The 14,940-nt window shown below is 33.1% G+C and overlaps 5 protein-coding genes across 6 annotated transcripts; 3 read left to right on the top strand and 2 right to left on the bottom strand.

Moving 5' to 3' along the window:
• The first annotated feature begins 89 nt into the window (after window positions 1-89).
• Window positions 90-2,790, top strand: Ssadh (succinic semialdehyde dehydrogenase). Its single transcript, XM_015939844.3, has 3 exons — window positions 90-329; window positions 905-1,536; window positions 1,653-2,790. Exons 2-3 carry the CDS (start codon window positions 928-930, stop codon window positions 2,646-2,648), a joined length of 1,605 nt encoding a protein of 534 aa, XP_015795330.1. The 5' UTR covers window positions 90-329; window positions 905-927; the 3' UTR covers window positions 2,649-2,790.
• A 588-nt stretch (window positions 2,791-3,378) lies between these two features.
• LOC107371705 (vesicle-fusing ATPase 1) lies at window positions 3,379-6,686 on the top strand. Its single transcript, XM_015939849.3, has 6 exons — window positions 3,379-3,583; window positions 3,645-3,744; window positions 3,821-4,135; window positions 4,206-4,712; window positions 4,794-5,948; window positions 6,024-6,686. Exons 1-6 carry the CDS (start codon window positions 3,486-3,488, stop codon window positions 6,102-6,104), a joined length of 2,256 nt encoding a protein of 751 aa, XP_015795335.1. The 5' UTR covers window positions 3,379-3,485; the 3' UTR covers window positions 6,105-6,686.
• A 1,465-nt stretch (window positions 6,687-8,151) lies between these two features.
• LOC107370795 (N-acetyllactosaminide beta-1,3-N-acetylglucosaminyltransferase 4) lies at window positions 8,152-11,484 on the top strand. The gene is made up of 3 exons (XM_015938751.3): window positions 8,152-9,256; window positions 9,319-10,791; window positions 10,886-11,484. The coding sequence occupies exons 2-3, from the start codon at window positions 9,444-9,446 to the stop codon at window positions 11,095-11,097; spliced, it is 1,560 nt and encodes a 519-aa protein (XP_015794237.3). The 5' UTR covers window positions 8,152-9,256; window positions 9,319-9,443; the 3' UTR covers window positions 11,098-11,484.
• A 169-nt stretch (window positions 11,485-11,653) lies between these two features.
• LOC107371410 (enoyl-CoA delta isomerase 2) lies at window positions 11,654-13,511 on the bottom strand. Of its 2 annotated transcripts, XM_015939487.3 has the most exons (3): window positions 12,837-13,511; window positions 12,616-12,675; window positions 11,654-12,482 (listed from the first exon to the last, which is right to left on the bottom strand). In XM_015939487.3, the coding sequence occupies exons 1-3, from the start codon at window positions 13,474-13,476 to the stop codon at window positions 11,896-11,898; spliced, it is 1,287 nt and encodes a 428-aa protein (XP_015794973.1). In that variant the 5' UTR covers window positions 13,477-13,511; the 3' UTR covers window positions 11,654-11,895. The 2 variants fall into 2 exon arrangements, with proteins under 2 accessions (XP_015794973.1, XP_015794974.1); XM_015939488.3 differs by lacking the exon at window positions 12,616-12,675.
• Window positions 13,512-13,966: 455 nt separating this feature from the next.
• LOC149094063 (uncharacterized) lies at window positions 13,967-14,891 on the bottom strand. The gene is made up of 2 exons (XM_089267940.1): window positions 14,689-14,891; window positions 13,967-14,570 (listed from the first exon to the last, which is right to left on the bottom strand). Exon 2 carries the CDS (start codon window positions 14,566-14,568, stop codon window positions 13,999-14,001), a length of 570 nt encoding a protein of 189 aa, XP_089124066.1. The 5' UTR covers window positions 14,569-14,570; window positions 14,689-14,891; the 3' UTR covers window positions 13,967-13,998.
• Window positions 14,892-14,940: the final 49 nt, after the last annotated feature.

The raw sequence follows: 14,940 nt of genomic DNA, 5'->3' as shown, positions 1-14,940 counted from the left end.
AGACCTAAACTCAAAATCATTCATTCGAAATCATTATTATTTACACATGCTCACCGCTAGGGAACGCACAGCAATCTTATTTTCAGCTTCTGTAGAAACTAATCGCATCTGAATATATAAATTCTGATTTATAAATTGCAATTGTCCTCTATCATTTAAGTAAGTTTCATTAATTTTAATATCAACATCTTAAAAACCAATCTTTAAAAGTGCTCTAGTTAAGCTTCCGCTTATTAAAGACTTGAAATTAAATGACAATAGCGTCAACAACAAATCACATGTTTTAACTCAATAAGCGAAGGATTGTAAACATTGAAAGACTTCAAAAGGTTTGTTAATGTTACATCTATATACGTATCTGTGACAATAAATTTATGTTTTTATAATTCCTTGCGATGTTTAAAGCTTTAGTTTGCATCTAGTTAGAGTCAATAACTAGATTAGCTAGGATTGTGTGTATTGTTCCTTGTAATGTATCCGTATTACACCATTTTTTAGCTACCAACTGTAGTATTAAGCATTGACTTCTTAAATGTTTAAAACACCTTTGTATTGAAAAAAAGATTATCAAAATGGGTGAGAGTCTAGTTATACGGACACATATAATAAACAGTGCTATAGATTCAAATAAATAATCGTTTATTATCGCGCTCTAGGTCGGACTAGGTTAGGTTAGGTTAGATTAGGTTAGGTTAGGTTAGGTTAGGTTAGGTTTGGTTAGGTTCGGGTGGGCTTGGATGGCCTGGGGCCTCAATTAAAGCCTTTGTTATTGTTTTGTGTCCGTATAACTAGACTGTTACCTCAAAATGATATATTAGAATCCTGAATTCTTTAGCAGTAAATTACCGATGATTAATGAAACATGAAATCAATCCTTTCCGTGTTTTCTTACAATTCATTTCAGTTCAACTATTTTTGGTCGTGTTGATGCATTTTGGTTCAAACATGATGCTTAGTTTTAACAGCACCAAGTTAGTTAGCAAATTATATGAATTGTCTTACTTCGGGTCATCAATTGCAAGAAAATTACCACAAGGAAATTTAAGCACATTTAATTGTCGATGCTTTGCAACAGTTTCGCCAACGTCTTCATTTTTACTAGATAAAGCATTTATAAATGGAAAATGGGTTGAACCATCAGCTGGGGGTAAATTTCCAGTTACAAATCCAGCAACTGGCGATGTTCTTGGGTTCGCACCGGAATGTACAGAGAAAGATGCACTTTCTGCAATAGCCGCAGCAAATAATGCTTTTCAAGATTGGAAAAACACTTCAGCCAAATTGAGATCTTCTCTTATACGAAAACTTTATGAGCTGCAACTGAAAAATCTCAACTCACTGGCTGAGTTGATTAGTCTTGAAATGGGGAAACCTTTAAGAGAATCTAAAGGAGAAATAAATTATGGTGCATCTTTTTTTGAATGGTTTTCAGAAGAAACTAAACGAATTACTGGTCAAGTGTTTCCTAGTCCTTTCCCAAATTCAATGACATTATATGTTCGAGAACCAATCGGACCCGTTGGTATTATAACTCCTGTAAGTTTATTAAGGTAATTTGTTGATAGTCATCCAAATATACTTCACAAGTAATTTGTCGTTTTTGAGAGTCTCATTTTTTATCAGCTTGTTTATTTTATTCCTCTTTCTTGCAGTGGAACTTCCCGAATGCCATGATAACAAGAAAATTGGCTGCTGTACTTGCTTGTGGATGTACAGCGGTAATACGTCCTGCTGAAGATACCCCGTTCTCTGCTCTGGCTTTGGCAAAACTAGTTGAAGAAGCCGGCTTTCCACCAGGAGTTGTCAACGTTATCCCCTCGTCGCGAGATCAAGCGTCAGCTATTGGATCGATATTATCAACATCCCCTGAAATTGCTGCTATATCATTCACTGGATCAACTAATGTCGGTAAAATATTGTTATCATCATCAGCTTCGACTGTTAAACGTGTTTGCCTGGAGCTTGGTGGTAATGCTCCATTCATTGTATTCGACTCGGCTGATATAGATGCCGCTGTTCAAGGTTGCATTGCTTCCAAATTTCGAAATACGGGACAAACTTGTGTCTCTGCGAATCGCATCTTTGTCCAATCTGGTGTTCATGATAAATTTGTAAATGCTCTTGCTACAGAAATGGCAAAATCTTTGAAAGTTGGTGATCCACTTGATATGTCCACTACTGTTGGACCTTTGGTCAACTCCAAAGGACTGGAAAAGGTTAAAGTTCATGTCGAAGATGCTCTTTCCAAAGGTGGTAAATTAATTGTTGGTGGCAAACACTTGCATGGTAACTTTTTTGAGCCCACACTCATTTCCAATATTTCAGAGAACATGAAACTTTGCTCCGAAGAAACTTTTGGACCTCTAGCTGCTATACATCCTTTCGAAACCGAATCACAAGTTATAGCCGCTGCTAATTCGTGTCGGGCGGGTTTAGCCGGCTACTTTTACTCTTCTTCTATCGATCAAATCTGGCGTGTTTCTAAAGCTCTCCAAGTAGGTATGGTTGGTGTAAATGCTGGTATAATCTCTTGTTGTGAAGCGCCATTTGGAGGTGTTAAAGAGAGTGGTCTTGGACGAGAAGGTTCTCATCTCGGCATAGATGAGTTTACAAATGTTAAATATATATGTTTGGGATCGCTAAATTAATCGATTTTTGTTGTTATCTTTTCGTTGACTTGATATTTTTAATAAGTTTTTACAAACATTAAACAGACTAATCTTAATTCAGAAAATAAATTCACGTATTTGGTCTATTCATATCACCAAAATGAAATACATTTCAAGTATATGTCTATGCCTGTCTATATTTGATTTTTATTTATTCATTGATGGACATCATGGAAACTCACTCAAATTTCATCTAAAAGGATGAGACAATATCAATTAGCCATCTTCTTCTTCGTGTTGTCACTCTTTAAACTAACCAAAGTCAATTCGTGAATAATAACGTAAAGAAGTTGAATAAATTTGCACGAAATTTGTTTACAAAATAGAGATGTCTGCTTCTAACTTGAGGTTAAATGATCAGGTAGATCCAGATAGTCACTCTCCTGAGAATATTTTTGGATTTTTTTCTATTTGATTTCCAATCGATTATTTATGATCAGAAACCATTTCCTTAACTTTATTCTGCTTTTAAATTATCATCTTCTTAAGGATTTATTGAGCGAATCTTTGATAGAAAAACCAAGTACATGAATCAAGTCCACTCAAAGGGGTATATTCTTGATACTTGACTTATTTCATTAATAAAACCCATAAAATAGTAAGTTTATCATAATTAAATTACAATTCAATTCAGAGCAATCAAAAGTTTTATTTTGAAATTCGTGTTTAATAAACTACCGCTAGGGGTCGTATTCATTACATTATAAACAAACATCGGTTCCGCCAAGCAAACGACAAGAAACATAAACAAAATAATTTCTATTCATTAAATAACAATCAGTTTCCAGGTTTCTACAGAAAATTAAACGTATCAACATGGATGTAAGACGATTGCGGGTATCAACATGTCCCACGGACAAACATTCACACCTAAACAGAGTCATCATCAATCCAAAAGTGTTTCCAAATGCAAGGTAAGAGTTATCTGTACTGTTTTGATTTTTTGATGATTAATTGTGATTTCTTGCATTTCAGGCATTTGGAAATAACAAACCAAAATTCTCGAAAATTCATCTTCACAATTGAACCACTAGATTCGTTTAATCCAGAAGAGATTGGATTTAATGTACCGATGGTAAATAAGTTTTTTTCGACATATTGATTGCGAAAAAATCATTATTAATTATTTTATATTTCTGTTATCTCAACAGAGAAAATGGGCGGAATTGATGCGAGATTCATACATTGAAGTGAGACCATTCAATTTCGATTTGAGGACTCAGTGTATTGCCCACATCACATTGGAAGTTGACTTTATGATGAAAAATAACATTTCTGCAGATATTTTTGATACTGATGACATGGCCATTCATTTCACCCAGCAATTTGCAGAACAAGCCTTTACTATTGGACAACCGTTGGCTTTCAAGTACGGTGATAAAAAACTGCTCCAAGTTGTTGTTTCAGAAATACAGGTGTTAGATGTTTCTTCAATGAGAGGAGATTCCAAGGAGTCTGTGAAAAAGGTACATTATTTAATTACCATATAAGCCTTTTTGTAAATTTTAAAACTTCAAATTCATTTATTTTCCGCAGGTCAAAACAGGCTTACTTTCCTCCAATTCTGTCACTGTTTTTGTCGAGGCTGCAGAGTCCTCAATCAAACTTAAAGGAAAATCAAAGCCCGGGGGTGTACAACAATCCATCATCAATCCAAACTGGGATTTTGAATCACTGGGAGTTGGTGGACTCGATAAGGAATTCAACGATATTTTCAGACGGGCTTTCGCGTCTAAAGTAATTCCTTTAGAGTTGGTTGAACAGCTCGGATTGACACACGTGAAAGGTATCCTGTTATATGGTCCTCCTGGTACAGGTAAAACTCTTATTGCGCGACAAATTGGTCAAATGCTCAACGCTCGGCCACCACAAATCGTCAATGGGCCGTCAATTTTAGACAAATATGTTGGTGAATCTGAATCCAATATAAGAAAATTATTTGCTGATGCTGAAGCTGAATTCAAGAAAGTCGGCAATCGTTCTGGTCTTCATATAATTATTTTTGATGAAATTGATGCTATATGTAAACAAAGAGGATCTGTGGTAAGTAATTATCGAGCATCGAAATTTATTTCGTATAAATTTTATATCCTTTCATTAATTTTTCCTTCTTTTTCATCCTAGGCCGGTGCTTCCGGGGTACACGACAGTGTAGTTAACCAGCTGTTATCAAAAATGGATGGTGTTGATGGGTTGAACAACATTCTAGTTATCGGTATGACAAATCGTAAAGATATGATTGATGACGCTTTACTGCGACCTGGAAGATTTGAGGTGCAAATAGAAATAGGATTACCTGATTCAAAAGGACGTGAGCAAATTTTGAAGATTCACACGAAGCGAATGCGAGAATGTGGAAGGCTCGCTGATGATGTAGATCTTCAAGAACTTGCTTCCAAAACGAAAAATTTCTCTGGAGCTGAACTGGCGGGGTTGGTTCGTGCAGCTCAATCATTTGCAATGACTAGACTAATTAAACCAACAAATAAAGTTGAATTTGATCCAGAGGCATGCAACAAAATGATTGTTTGCAGAAATGATTTTCTACATGCACTGGAAAATGACATAAAACCAGCTTTCGGTACGAGCTCAGAAAAGATTGAAAAATTCGTTAAGCGAGGTATCATTATTTGGTGTCAACAGATTCAAAATATCTTAGCTGAAGGAAATTTGTTGATCCAAAAAGCTAATGATTTTAAATCTTGTCGCGTTGTTCCTATCCTGTTACATGGATCATCTAATGCAGGAAAATCAGCTTTAGCTGCTCAAATCGCAAAAATGTCTGAATTTCCTTTTATCAAATTGCTTTCTCCTGAACAAATGGTTGGTTACTCAGAAACAGCCAAGTGTAGCATAATTCGCAAAGTCTTCGACGATGCTTACCGATCAGCTTTGAGTTGCATTATAATTGATGACATCGAAGAACTCATGGACTATACTCCAATCGGTCCTCGTTTTTCAAATTTGGTTCTCAAAGCTCTTAAAGTATTCATCCGCGAAGAACCTCCCAAAGACCGATTCCTTCTAATTATCTGCACAACAAGCCATATCGAAGTCTTAAGAACTTTTGACATGACAGAATCTTTCGATGAAATTATCCATGTTCCAGACGTGTCTGAAGCTGATCATGTCTTACAAATCACCGAAAAACTTTCCACTACCGATGGTACTCATGTTTTCACGAGACAAGACGTTGATTATCTTGCACGACAATTGAGACAAACATCTTTCAGCATCGGTATCAAGAAACTTATAAAGATATACGATGTGGCAAAACTTGTAAGTATAAATTGAGCAAAATGGCGAATAGATCATTGATTTAATATTTTTTCCTTTGCAACTTTTGTTTTACAGTTTGAGCCAGCACTTCGGACTCAAAAGTTCTTGGAGAAACTGGATAAATTCTGCATCGATCGACCAATACATGGAATTTAAGCTTCCAATTTTGTTGTTTTTTGATTGGATTTAATCTATTTATTTTGCACATACATGTATTGGATTGCCCTTTCTCGCCTATTTTAACTGCAACAGACTTCAGATTTAGTAAGAGTTATAAAATACTTGCAATAATTTATTCATGCCCAACTTAAAAACTCAAAAGTTTAGCTTAATTTACCAGCAATAATAAACACCAATGGAAGGTCTAAATCCAATTGGTTATCAACTATGAAATTGAAATATTATAGAACCGTTAGACTAATAGGTTATCCTCTGAATAGGAATATGCGCCGTAAAATGAAATAAATCTTAAATTAAGCGATGACAATGAAATTTTAGGTGGAAAAAGTTTGTTGATCCAAAATAATCTCAATCAAATCTCATAATTTTAAGTGATATTACATGGTTTAAATTCAATTGTTTGAATATTTTTCAAGTCTTTCTCCTATTATGTAATTAAATGAACATTCCAATATTCTGGTTTGTGATTTCGAATCATTCAATAACCTTCCGATTCGTTTGTAATGATTTGTTCAATTGTGTTATAACTTATAATAAAGGTATATTAGTCAAAATCTACGAATGCGTAATTGTATAATATTGATTTAATAGTCATCATTATTGTGTAACTATTCAAACATATTAAATGTAAAGATTCAAACAATTAATACAATTAACAACAAATAATTCTTGATCTGCGAAATGTGAAATTTTTGAAAATTGGGCTTCGATCTTTCTGGCACTGGATAAGAAAGAAGAAGAAATCTTGCATGTTCTCGAAATATTGAGGCTCAAAGTTTTCAAGTCAGTGACCCCCAAATCAAGAGAACTGTCAATAAATTGCAAAAAGTGTTCGATTGTTAGACATTTTCATATTCAACTTTCGAGTGACCTATTTCGAAGCTTGTAAAACTATTCAGTAAGAAATATTGACAATAATAATACTCCAGACAAAAGTAAGTTTATTAACATCAATTTAATATCTCGCAATCTTAAAGTTCTAATCATTGCAATGTACTTTGTAATAATTATGCTTCAGGTTTTGTATTGACCTTTTTGCAACTCAAATAATTTTGAGCAATTGTAGATTTTTTTATGATAAATTATGTAACGATTGGTTTTGCCCACAACAATGGAAGAGCCATCCATGGTGCAGCACCCATCCACAGGTTCACTCCGTATTTACAATGTATCCTCTCTATTCACGAACTCGAGGCTAATTTTTCATTCCACCTCATTGATTTAACTTGATTATTAATAAAGTTTCAATGATTTAGATAATGTTAAACAAGATTTCTTGAATAAAACTGTTCCTTTTTAATCAGTTATCAATAATTTTCAATTTTATCAACCAGTTGAAACCAGTTTTATAAACCCATCATTTACACTTCGAATCGAGATTTTGAAATAATTTAATGAAATCCATGAAAAGCAGCAAACTGATAGTTCACCATTATCGCAATTGAATTTTACATCTAAAAAATCAATCTAGAACGTGCACTCACCTTTGGTTACTGTGATACTCGTCCTCATGCTTTCGTGATATCTCGAAAACGAAAAGTTATTTCGAAAAATGGATTCAAGTAATGAATTTAGCATGAAATTTTACAATAAGATTAAAACAAAAAGATTTCTCTCTAGGCCGTTTACCCTATTCTTTTGGTCTTCATCCTTTACCAGTTTAATGAACATCAATTGGCTGATAAAGGTTACTTGAAACGAGATTGTCGACACTAGTATTTGAACAAATGTTTCAAATTCAATTAACTTCAATTCAAAACCTAGTTATTTAAAAATGTTAGAGATGAAAATGTGATTGGAATAGCAAATGCTAATTATTAAAAGTAAAACTGTTGAAAAACATGGAGTATAAGTAGTGCAAACAAAAAGAAACAAACTAAAATAATTATTAACTAAAGTGTTGATCATTTCATTGATTAAATTTATCCAGCCAATTATTATTATGGCAACGGAAAAGTGTCTCCCTGGGTTGGACAGATTCTGATCAATAGCTCTTAACTGAGATGATCATCATAATTAATATAATGATCATCATAGACAGTTTATTTTGCATGATTTGTCTTTCAACTGTTTTTAAAAATTTTGTCAACAACAAGTTAATGGAGGAAATTATTCCTCACCAAGAAATAAGTCAAAAATAGCCCAAAAATGAACCTTCATGTTATTATAGAAGTTTAATTAACTCAACTTGGTTAGGAATCAATTTGCAATTTAAATTATTATTATCCGACATGGAGTCATTTTAACCAGTCGATTAGTTTATTGATTTTTATTTGATTTATCAGCTATACATTTCCAAGCAGAGATGTACTCTTGGTTAATAACTCGTGGTTATTGTTGATCATTTTTGCTACACATAAGTTGAATTGTCCTTCTCCATCTATAAAATTTATCATATGATTGGACTTTCATAGATTCTAGATTCATAGATACTAGAATTTATAATTTCATTGTGTGCTAAACATTCAATATTCTGACAGTTAATCAATTAATCTTGCTCTTTATTCTTTGGTTGAAACCGTTTTACCCAACAAAATTATGTTATGTTTTTGTCTCATCTCACTTCCGAACACTCAGAGTTGAAGGGAGCACATAACAGTTACTTCACCGGTTATGCTTTCTCTTTTTGTTATCCTTCCTGTTTTCCTTTGTTTTTTGCATAATTTATCGTTTTTAATTATTGAATTCAATTAATTACTTTTCTCCTGCGTTGCCCATTTCAATTGCCAGTAACCAATGGAATCATGAAAATGATTCAAAATATGCTTCATCGGATCCAATTTTACTTCTTACCAGACAACCATTTCGAATGGGACTCTCTCATTGTTAATCCATTTCTTTCAATCATAACAATATGTTTAATGGTTTTCCTATTCTCTGTCAAACCCTGCTGATTCATATAAATGTCAACTAAAGAATTATTTATCCAGTTATTTACCTATCTACATCATCCGTCTAATCAACTTACAATTATCTACAATTTTGTGTAATTCCAGTTCATTCATTGTTTACATCTGAATTTTGCCTGTCTAACCAGACAAATCCTGGTTTTCATGTTTGCCCGAGCCATCTTTTTTTCTTGCACCGATTCGAACCAAATGAAATATGTTGGGATAATGCATCTAACAGTAAGTTATTAGTGAATCTTCAAAAATGGGTTGTTAAATTGTTTCTTTTTTGTGACTTTCAGATTTTGACATTCCGTTGATTTTCTAATTGTGATTTTAAAGTCTCACTGTTCTATTATGGAGAGCCTGGGCTTGTTAATCGATTGGATCAGTCTGAGATGAACCATTTTAAAGTATACATTCAAATATGGAAAAAAATATTCACAAAAATGGCTACAAGCTAGTCAATGGGAGCAATTCGAGTCCTAAACATACTTACAAAATTAACTTGGAACGCACAAAGATACCACGTATTCGTCAAGTTAACGGGGTTATTAAAGGCAAATCTCAACATTCCAGTCAAAGGAAGATTATTCCATCATTTTATGGTTTCCTGACCATTTTCGTGGTCACATTATTAGTTATTCTTGTTAATAAGATACCGACTGGGCCTCGATCTTATCCTGATCTTCAGTATCAGGCTCGCCTCAAAGCAAATTATTTCAAGCCGATAGCCAATTTGAGCCAATTCGTTCTGGAAACTGAACTGTTAATCAAACCTCGATTAGATGAGCTAGAGGATATTCGTTTAGTTGTAATTGTCAGCTCTTCTGTCCAACATTTTGACCAAAGACAAGCAATAAGAGATACTTGGTCTAAGCTGATCAACTATCATCAACAAAAGCTTTTCTTCATTATTGGAAAACCTACTCCGCAGGGAAACTCACTAGATAATTCTTCGATTTCAAATTCATCGAAACATATGTCCGACGATGCAAATAAACTCACCTACCCGATATTTGATCATCAAAACAATCCGTCAGATCCTATGATGAGCAAATTAAATGAGCAAATTGTCCAAGAAGACTTGTCTTTCAATGATCTCATTCAATATGATTTTTATGATTCATATTACAATTTAACTCTAAAATCATTATTAATACTTAGATACTTCAACCAAGAGATTCTCAATTTAACGAAAAGCCCTTCTCCGTTTCCTTCATACCATTCATCTTTATCGTATGGATCATCTTCTTCTCCCTCTTCATCATTATTATCGCCATTCGTAACTCCAAAAATGCCTAATCGACCTTATGGACGACTGAAGCCACCACCGATAGTACCTAATGGAATGAATTTGAAAATTAAAAAACCAATATTTTTGTTTAAAGTTGACGATGACATGTTTGTTCAAGTCAATAATCTAATTAAATTAATCGATAAACTAATGGTGGCCTTTAAAGTTAGAAAGATACCTTGGAACCACCGACAAGAAGGTTACAAAATTTTACTTGGAGGCTTAATTAAAAAGGCCCAACCTATTAGAGATCCCAAAAGCAAATACTTCGTGCCCTTTAGTGTCTATCCTTATAATATTTACCCGAATTATCTTTCTGGGACTGGATACCTGATGTCGGCTGATGTTGCGCGATCTCTATTTATTACTACAACTGTTGCTAATAAATGTAGATATTTTTTTCTCGAAGATCTGTATATCACAGGATTTTGTGCTACAAAAGCTGTTAAAATGTATGACGACTACAGATACCATGAAGGTAATGCTAAAAATCTAGATTTTAGTTTTGATTCTAAAATTAAGAATCTAAATAATCTCAATTTGTATTAATAATTTATATGTTTAATTTGTAGATCAACTTATGGATATCCAATTAATGCACAATTTTGGTTTTCGTTTTCGTGAAATCGGTTCAAGTTTTGATATTTGTGGTTATATTTCACCATATATTATTACTGTTCATGGCCTGTCACCAAAACAAGTGCGTTATTTATGGAGTCGAATCAATCAACCCGCTAAAACTGCAGCTTATTGTAATAGTCGAAATAAAAAACGAAAGGGTTGAAAATACATTCAGTAATAGGGAATGCAAAAGTTCTTATATGAGATATCTATGCCGATCATTCCATAAAAATTTCATCAAAACTTCTTCGATCCACGTTCAGAGTGATAACGAAAACTTAAGTTAGACAGTTAATTAATTTTGCTTATAGTTCAATTTACTCTAAATAATTTAGATGTCTACTGAATCGAGATTCTTATTTGCTCAATATTTAAAAACATTCTAATTTCACTTGGAGGGATAAAATACTCATGCTTTATTGTTCACATAACTTTACTCCTGATTGGCCCGCACAACAATCTGGTGCTATTTTTGCCTTTTATAACTCATGTTGATCTCGCTTGTTGGTTGCCACCTGTAAATGAAAATAAATGTATACTTAAAAAATAATTATTCATTTTTTACAAATTACATGATTAGTCTGATAATTATAAGAAAACAATTATTATTTGTAGCTGAAATTCATGAGTTTATTCACGAAGTTACTAGCCTTTACGCGCTAAACTTTAAACATTGATTATTCATGAAGTTTGAATGATTTAGATAATGTTAAACAAGGTTTCTTGAATAAAACTGTTCCTTTTTAATCAGTTTTCAATAATTTTCAACTTTATTAATTCAAATCGATCAGATTATACGGACTAATCCATTTTTTCGTAAAAATCGAGAATTGTTTTTTTAAGAAACAAAAAAGATTTAAAAATAATGTAACAAATATTATTCTCATTGTTCAATACAACATGTGATTTTTTCGGATACAAAAACATTTAAAAATATTTTATCCAATTTCTAAAAAAGTATTTACTTTTTTCGAGTAAAAAATTTCATCATGGCTTGAGTGAAATCTGGGGAAAGCCAAGTTTCTGCGAGTTTTAAGCATTCAATTCTGTTGATCTTCTTCATAATCTGCTTTTCTTCTTCAGTTCGAATTAAAGGTTTGCCCATACGCCATGTGATAGTCGATCCGAAACTAAGCAGTCCTTTATTACCATACAAAAGGCCATCAAGATAACTATCGAGTTGATCATGCGGGATGACTTTTGAGACCAAACCGCACTGAAGAGCTTCTTGGGCTGTCAATGATTGATTAAAAAGTAACATTGCATTGGCCTTTGCTGTTCCCATAATTCGAGGAAAGGTGTATGTTGAACATCCTTCTGGAGTTTGTGACGTTGACAAGAAAGGCGTTTGGAATGTTGCCTTATCAGAACAGATAACATTATCGCAAAGAGCAAGAGTAGTGACCATAATTCCGAAAGCAGGGCCATTTACAACAGCTAGCAGTGGTTTAGGGAAGTCTATGAAGGCATTGACAAAGTCTTCCAACAAACCTGCCGAATCTTTGGCGAGTTTGGCAATATCATCAGTAGGTTTAATTTGGAAATTTGCTAAGGTAAAAAAAAGAAAAGAATGGTTAGAAAATATTCATGGAGTTATTTGATGCATTGAAGAATAACTTCCATCAATTTATCACGATAGATAATCATCAAGATTCAGTAAAAAAGACTAGCCACCACTTACGTGCACTATGACTAGATGATGTACGAAATGAATGAATGATACTTGAACCAAGACCTTTAACTTGAGCGTGAAAATAGGGGTGAAATTTGTAATCAATTGATCTTAAAAATCCAATCATGTTAGAAATAATGCACTCAGAACAAGAACACTTGTACTGATAACTAAGTTCACATAACAACAATCATGTTGAAATTTTAGATAAAATTTAGCATTTTACTTACTCAAATCATTGCCGCTTGAAAAGTAATCGCCAGTACCAGTCAGGACAACCATCTTGACACTATCATCTTTGGCCGCATCATTGAAATTTTTGGTAATCTCATGATACATTGAAGTTAATAGAGCATTCTTCTTCTCGGGTCGATTTAGTCTTAAAGTTAAAACACCTTGTTTATTCGTGATGACCATACCTTCAGGTGAGGATGTTGATGGTTTGGCCTCCTTATCATTTTGTGCCTCACTCTCAACCAAACCAATCGACTTAATCAAACTTTCAACTAATTTGATATAATCTTCCATAGACTCTTCTTTACTTTTATTGCCTAATTTGCTCCAAGCTTCCCATTTGTACTTAGCGACCACATCAAACATACCTGGTTTATCGGCATTACATGGACCAACAGTAGCCTGCTTATACAAGGCATATAATTTCAATTTAACCTCATTACCAGGTTCAGAGCGGAGGCCAGCAACTTGGGTTACAGCCATTTTAAAGGTATCATCAACAGAGTTTGATGAAAAAAAATGTTTACAAACATTAAAATTGGAGATATTGGCATTGTTAACAGCTGATCGGTATTTGAAAATAAGTCCTCTATTAGCACGAATCACAGTGTTGACAGAATTATAAACAAAAGACATTTCCGTGCTGAAATTGAACAACAGTAAACGAAGAAACAAATTTTTAAATAAGATTACAAAAGGTTAAAGCTGAATGATCAGTTATGGGATCGGATCTTGCATCTACAATGTATCTATTTAATAAAACTGTATTCAGTTTTCAGAACGGATTTTAAATTAACTAATACATCAAATTACTAATAATAATCATTTGACCTGTCACTCAACTGTACTATAAAATATACTTAAAGAGTATTTATGTAAGATTTCATTTTAAATCGAATTAAATTAAACTCACAGAAATGTCAAACTGCACAGTAATGATATCTACATCTAAAAAATTGGATCTCAGATCTGATATTTGTTCTGGATAGACTTTGAAAAATGGCACGAAATATAAGTGTCAAGCAGATGAAATGATCTCTTGGACTATTAGACGCGAAGTAAAGTTAAGGTGATATAAAATTTGGGAATGTAGGATAGTTACACCGTAAACCGATAGAAATGGTCGTTTATAAGAAAAAGACACAATTTAATTGTTACTCAAGCAGGCAAAAATATCTTTGTTTCATTTGAAAAAAATTCATCATCTTGAGAATTCTTTTTCTTTTTCTTTGATTTCCTTTTTTTATCGCGTTCTCTTCGTCTTAAAATTCGGTTCGATATTTTACTTTCATCTTTCTCCATTGTCTCCCCTAAATTATATTTTGCTTCAATTTTTGATTCAGAGCGAACTTTAACACAGAGTTTGTCCAGTCTTCTCAGAAAAGATGTTTCACTCTCATATGGTCCTTGCTTCAGTGTTTTTGGAATATTCTTTAAAGGTTTAGTTGCTCCAACATTATCTCCGTCATCCATGTTGGTAACCACTTTTAATAAAGATGAGCCATTTCTTTTGGATCGTTTTGGTTTCCTATCTTGGGGATTGAATAGTCGACCAATTGTTTTGGGTATATGTTGCTCAGATAACTTTTGAATTTTCTGTTTCTCTTTAATTAATTGTTTCTTTGCCTTTCTGGGATCTGTATTTGTTGGGCCATAAGATTTAGCAGAGGGGTCGACGTTTTTTAATTTCTTGTGTTTTTTACTCTTGGTATACCTGGCAAAAACCATTCCTAAATATAACACAAATCCAGTTAGAAAACACAATCATAGAAATATAGAAAATACAAGCATTGATAAAAGTTAATATCAAATTGAACTAGGAAAAGGTAATGCACAAAATATACTCACTTAAAGAAACAAATATCAAAATTAGTAATTTTAATTGTTAACTTTCACAGTTGATGCTAGCCAATGCTTAACATAAATTCACTAAAAATAGTTATTTATTTAAATTAAAGGTGATACACAAATTAAACAAAATAACAATACTTGTACAGTATTAAAGTCAATTGTGTATTAATGTTAAAACGTGTTTGAAAATCAAAATGTTTACAATTTGCTCTCAATGTTTTGTCAAAAGATGGCGTAGGTATAGGCGTT

The sequence above is a fragment of the Tetranychus urticae genome, chromosome 2 (assembly GCF_039701765.1).
Source record: "Tetranychus urticae isolate SD_2017Ah chromosome 2, NJAU_TeUrti_SD_1.0, whole genome shotgun sequence".
Taxonomy (NCBI): Eukaryota; Metazoa; Arthropoda; class Arachnida; order Trombidiformes; family Tetranychidae; genus Tetranychus; species Tetranychus urticae.
The sequence above is the reverse complement of the archived record's forward strand: the minus strand, read 5'-3'. Positions and strand labels throughout refer to the sequence as shown.